At 41.3% G+C, this 6,000-nt stretch overlaps 1 protein-coding gene across 1 annotated transcript in view; it reads right to left on the bottom strand.

Annotated features, from left to right (window-relative positions):
• Positions 1-1,780: 1,780 nt before the first annotated feature.
• WASF1 (WASP family member 1) overlaps positions 1,781-6,000 on the bottom strand; it is a 28,385-nt gene continuing 24,165 nt past the window's right edge. The window contains exons 7-8 of the mRNA XM_041414870.1: positions 4,131-4,768; positions 1,781-2,691 (exon numbers count right to left, since the gene is read on the bottom strand). Coding sequence (XP_041270804.1) covers positions 2,534-2,691; positions 4,131-4,768 — 796 coding nt within the window. The 3' untranslated portion in view covers positions 1,781-2,533. The remainder of the gene's footprint in view (positions 2,692-4,130; positions 4,769-6,000) is intronic.

Genomic DNA, 6,000 nt, shown 5'->3' with positions numbered 1-6,000 from the left:
GGCATGAAGAGCCCAGCAGCCCTCTGCACAGCATTCCACCAAATGAGAAAGGAGGCTGGAGACCACAGTAAGAGGGACACAAATCACTGAGATTGCAAATGCACGGCTTGGGGGTTGATCTACAAACACAAATATTCAAATTCAACAATCACCTCTTGCTACTAGTGAATCATGCTATTGCTATCTGGAGACCAGTTGCTATGGCAGATAGCTGTAGCAGTGGCAGAAGGCCAAGAATCCTGCCTTTGAAATGTTAACTGAATTTAACTCTTGACTTTTCACAGACAAGGTTCATTACTTTGTGTGACTGTGTCATATTAAATGAGAGCTTTGTCTGCCCTGGGTACTGGCTTGGAAGGGATATTATTAATCAGCAAAACAGGTCAATAACAACTATTTGTCAATAAGGATTTTTTTTTCTTATATATCTTCAAGTCTGCTATGTGATAGCTGCAGTTATATAAGGGTGGGGTTTTTTGCTTTAATTTCTTCCCTTTTCTTCACTTTATGTAAGTTATATCCAATTCACACTTCCTGGACACAGAGCACACTCACCAATGCAGGCACAATGGTGAGATGCTTTAATTTGAACAGTGACAGCCTGGGCACAGAAATGCTGCTGCTCCATTTAAGCGACAATGCAGGCTGCTTTCTGTGATACCTACCAGAAAATTCAGGAGTTTATAGAGACTTGAACAAGGAATAGGTATAAACATCAGTTGAAATGATGTTCTGTGAATGGCAGAACTAACTACACACAAAATTCAGGGACAAGCTCTTCATTCAGCTGCCTGGAGTGCAGATCTGGGTGCCTGGTTAAAGGGGAGCTGTGGTTGTATACAATTCACTTTGCTTTATGATCTTAAATCTTTACAGCTGCATCAATAGGATCTCACATTTAGTTCCTGGACAAGTTAGTTAGGTTTGGTGAGTTAGGATTACTGAGATCCAAGGAAACACCATCAAATATTCATGCAGCAGTGCCTCTGACATCCTTTCTTTGTCATTACAGTGAGGGGTTAAGAAGGACACACACTTCAGAAGTCGATGGAGAACAACAGAACAAACCCGATGGTGTTACTGTGAAGAAACTATCCGAGAGAACAGGGCACACAGATCTGCAGCCACAGTCACAAAGATGCAGATTCACAAGTTGTGACAATATTTTTTCTTCCACAAAACCAATAAAGGCGTTACTGCTGCAGTTGGAAGTCTTGAGTATAACAGGCCACGTGCAAAATCACAGGGGAGGCTGAGATGGTGACAGTGAAGCTGGAAGGGTTGCTGTACACTGCTCCTACCCCAGTGTATCCCTCAGGAGTTTTGCCCAGTTCCAAGAGAAGGCTAACAACCACATGTCCCTGCAAACTGGTTTGTAACACATAGAACATTTAATGTTCCACCCTCAGAAATCTCAATCTGACTTTCAAGACTTGTTTTCCTCTATTACAGGATTCCATCTTCCAGGAATGAGATCACAGGATAAGAGAGCTCTTGCACCCTCTCACGCTTCCCTTCTTAACAGGTTTTTGACTATGTGCTCAGACTTGAAGGAGTTATTCCAGGGAAGAGAAACACAAAAGATGTGCAAAACATGCACTGCACTGCTAGACAGCACTTAAAAAAATCATCTTTCATCAGTGATTTTAACTGCTACATCTCCTCAAGATACACTAACAGTAAAGTACTTTTTGTACACCACAGATTAAATATCTGAAAACCAAGGATCTCTCAGGTATACCAGTGAAAATCAGGCTTCATTGAAAGAGCAACACCCAGGAACATTTAAAATGAACCATTTATTAAATCAAACTGTTATTTTAACAGTTACATAAGTTACACAGCATGTTTAAGTCAAAAGATTTCACAAGGAAAAAAAAAACTTTAAACTTTTATTATGCAGGCAAAAATAGTACCACACAATATGTACCTGGGAGGGAAGAAGGGAAGGGGAATCTCTAAACATTCAAATAAGGCCATAATTATTTAAAAACAACAATAAAACAATAATAAACCCCCCCAAAGATCCATTTGCTTTTCAGTGTGTTCAGTGCTGCTAACTATATGTACTTTTAGTGTACAGGTGTGATCGAGGCAGTGATATTTTGACAGCTAGGTTTAATGTTTTAAAACACTATCAGAAGTGGAATAAGGCTCATTAGTACATACAGCTGCCCTTGGAATGTCAATCTCAGTTGCCTTCATCAACTTAAAATTCACAAAGTGCACAGTTAAGATATGCCAAAAAATTGAAACTGCTACTCTACCAACAGCTGCCCATGCTTAATACTTAGTGGTCTATTGGAACAAAGTATGTTCTTCCAAAAGAGATGTGTAAGAAAAGCCACTGTAAAACATTTAGTTTTGAAGATGCACTAGGAGCTCTTTGTAAACTGAAAAGTAGAAAAACATGGATTAATTATGTTAAGAAAAGAATACAAAAAACACTAGAAATGACCATCAAACTTCCAAAGAACAAGCACCACAACGGACATTAGCATTCGATTTTGCAGTGTACAGCAATGTAATAATTTTACTCTAGCCAATCTACTTCATCAAATTCTGAATCATCTTCTGAATCACTGTATTCCACAGCAATGCGACGGGAGAGGATGGTGGCAACATCGTTCTCAATGCGCTCGTGCTTCGCTTCTTGCTCCCGCTGCTCTTCGACTTTGCGGAGCTGAATACCTGGAGAACATCAGAGCACAAACATGTCACTCTCCTCCTTCACCACTGCAAATGTATTTAGGTCATGATTCACAGAAAGCTTTGCAAGCAAAAGTGAACACACAGGATGCTGTCCTGCTCAGGTAGAATTTTTTTTGTCAAGCTTTCAAAGAGAAGGATGTCAGAATTGCAGCGGCAGACAAGATCTTGAGTCCTTCTACTATAATATCCTGGTTCTGATTTCCCATTAAAATACATTTTTAGTACCATTGTAAGTGATTAAGCCATTTTGCTGTTTGCATTTTCTAGACTCTCTATTCATAATTTTAATGAAAATTTATAGATATTTGAGTATCCTAACAAGAAGGAACTCTTGTAACCCTGTTTGGGATAAAGTATTACTTGGAGAGGAAACCTGTGGTAACTCAAGCCTTTGTTTTTTGGGTATGACTTGGTAAAAACTGTTTTCAGCAATCACCTAGATTATACCAGCAGGTTCTAGTTTCTCTTTTTTGTTGACATTCTCTACGCACCCCTGTTGTACTCAGTTGTTGTCAACATTTCTTTAGACTTCAATGATGTTATCAATTCATGTGCATATAGACATGCAAAAATATTTTGAATTAGTGCTATAGCTGATATTACAGTACCATACAGATTCTGAGCTGTGCTGCAGTCCAGGGGAAGAGAAGAAGAACATAGGACTTGAAGCATTTGAGAGATCCTAGCTACCGAAAGATACCCCACCATCAAACAGCAGCACACACCAATGTGTGTGTTCTGATGCCAGTGGGGATTTTCCTGGCCATGGGCACCACAAGCTGAAAGGTACAGCTGGCACACACAACTCCTCATGAGATCATCAGGAAAACACTGCCCTGCAGCTCTGCCCTTCCCTTGCACTCTGCCATGGGCACCTTGCAATGCAAAGGCTGCTCCACTACTGCACCGAGATCAGTGTCCAGATCAGATGCTTAACAGCTTGAAGTCTTCAGCAATGACTTCTGAACATCACTTATATCTTGTAAGACAGTGACAGATGACCAAAATTCCAGTGCCAATTGATCAGTTTCGCTTTTATCTAATAGTCTGTGAAAACCAATGTTTTTGTCTTCTACACAATCTGTAGATGATCAAAACCAGCTACATTTGCAGGTAAACAGAAACAGAAAGATAATCTCCACAGATCATCTACAAGCACACATACTTTTTTCTGTAATCTCACTTCCACTGAGAACCAGTTTTGCCATCCAAACTAAACATCTGATAAGTGCAATTACAAATTGAAAAAAACCTGTCTACTTGGCAATGCATACACTCTAGGGGATAGGAAACAGTAATAGACTAAAGATGCATTTCTCTAACTTCTTATACATGTGAAATATTCCCTCTTTCAAAGGTCATGTGTATTTAGCAGGTTTCTGAGATTGTTCTTTTTGCTGCTTAATAGCCAACGTTACCTTTCCGTATTGCTTCCAGCAGAACGCTTCTAGCATCACTGATCACAGGAAGAGTTGAAGGATGGCGTTTGGGCTCAGGAGCAGGAATCACTTGGGACGGTGGAGATGGGGGCATTATGGGTGCATGAGGGCCAGGGACAATGGTTGTGGGAGGAGGGTGCAGAACAGGAGGAGGGTGGGAAAGGTTTGCAACTGTGACAGGGGAGGAGGGTCGAATGCCAGGAGGTGGCAGGGGAGGAGGCGGGGGTGGTGGTGGAAGTCCCTGTACTTCAGCTTGTGGAGGAACTGGGTGAACGGGTAGAGCTTCGCACACTTGGGCGGCTCTAGTGACAGGGGGAGAGGGTTGTGCTAGGGGAGGAGCAACTGGAGGTGGAGCTGGATGAAGAACTCCAGGAGCTATCTGGAGAGGAGCTGGCGGAGGTGGCACAGCTGGGGCCTGCAGAGCAGCTGTGGGAGGGGGTGGTGGGGGTGGGACTGGGGGTGGAGGGGTGGAAGTCATTGCAGCTCTTAATGATGAAGTCGACAAAGCAGATGGAAGAGGTGGTGGTGGTGGAGGAGGAGGAGTGGGGCTCACAAACACCGGTGTTCTGCCTGTTGCTGGTGACTGAGGGCGATTTTCTACCAAGCCAGGAGTAGAACTGCAACATCCAATAACAGAACAAAGTTATTAGAGCTAGAGAGTGGAAAAAATAGTAATAGATTAATTTCTGTAACTTTAGAACATTGAAACCTGGGCATTAAAGAGCATTATGTACTATGGTGATTTCAGGGTGTTTGTCCACACCTCACAAATAAGGAAGTCTAATTTTCATTATGGAGCTTGCAACTGGTTTCCAAAAGACCTCTGCTCAAATTCAGCTATTAACCAAATCCATGTTCTTATACAGTGTACCTGCATCTTTATCAAAGGTTTCCTGTAGCAGTATAATTCTTCCCTGTTGTCCCTGAATAAACCCAAATTATTTTTCTCAAGTCAGGGAACTAGCAGTTGATTAACTGTTTTGATTCACAGAACTTTAAAACCGAAACAAAACAATGCAAACAATGAGAACAAGTTAATTTGAAATATATATTTAAGGTGTGATGACAAAACGAGTGAGACTAATATCAAAGGTCATCAATACTGTGTACAGAGAGGTACAGTTATATGCTAGATACTCATTATAGGACAATGAATAGGTGAACTGAAGAAAGGAAGAGAGAACAGTACATTTATTTTCCTGAAAGACCACCAGAGGATTTCTTTAAACTGTTGTGGTAAATTAATCTAAAGAATTGTGCATTTTTGTGTATTATCTCCTAAGCAGCAAAAATCATTCTTTTCAAGAGACTAACGTCTTGCTGATATAACAACCCCATCTGAATTAAGTATCCTCTATTCTAAGTTGTATGTGCCTGACCATAAAGTAAGACTTTTGGTATAAAAAAATAGGGGAGTGACAAAGAAATTTTCAGCTCTAGAAAATATTCTATGTAGGTATCCACTTCTGAAAAGGTACAAAGATGTAGGGGAAAAAAAGCCACGTTGGGAGAGAGAAGCACTTACAATTTAGCAAATGCAATGAATACATAGTTTTGACAGCTGACTGTCTTACTGTAATATATTCTTCCTTTCATGTAGGCTGAAACACATCTCAGTTGTACAAATTTCCAAAACTCCAAAGCTACATCCTGAAATGCCAACATATTCCACAGAAGCATTTCCCATACAGTTCTTTGTCTTGCCATTCAACTCAGAAGGCAACACGGTCGCAGTATTGATGGCAAGCTGAGGCCTGTCTCCACCAGAGCATCCTGCGCGATTTGGATGCCGGCCTTCCCATCCAGCTCCTGGTGGCTCTGTTCCCGCAGGCACGCTGGGGCAGTGGGC

The sequence above is a fragment of the Onychostruthus taczanowskii genome, unplaced genomic scaffold (assembly GCF_017590055.1).
Source record: "Onychostruthus taczanowskii isolate IOZ18803 unplaced genomic scaffold, ASM1759005v1 scaffold48, whole genome shotgun sequence".
NCBI classification, from domain to species: Eukaryota; Metazoa; Chordata; class Aves; order Passeriformes; family Passeridae; genus Onychostruthus; species Onychostruthus taczanowskii.
Note: the sequence above shows the minus strand (reverse complement) of the source record. Positions and strands in the feature narration are given on the sequence as shown.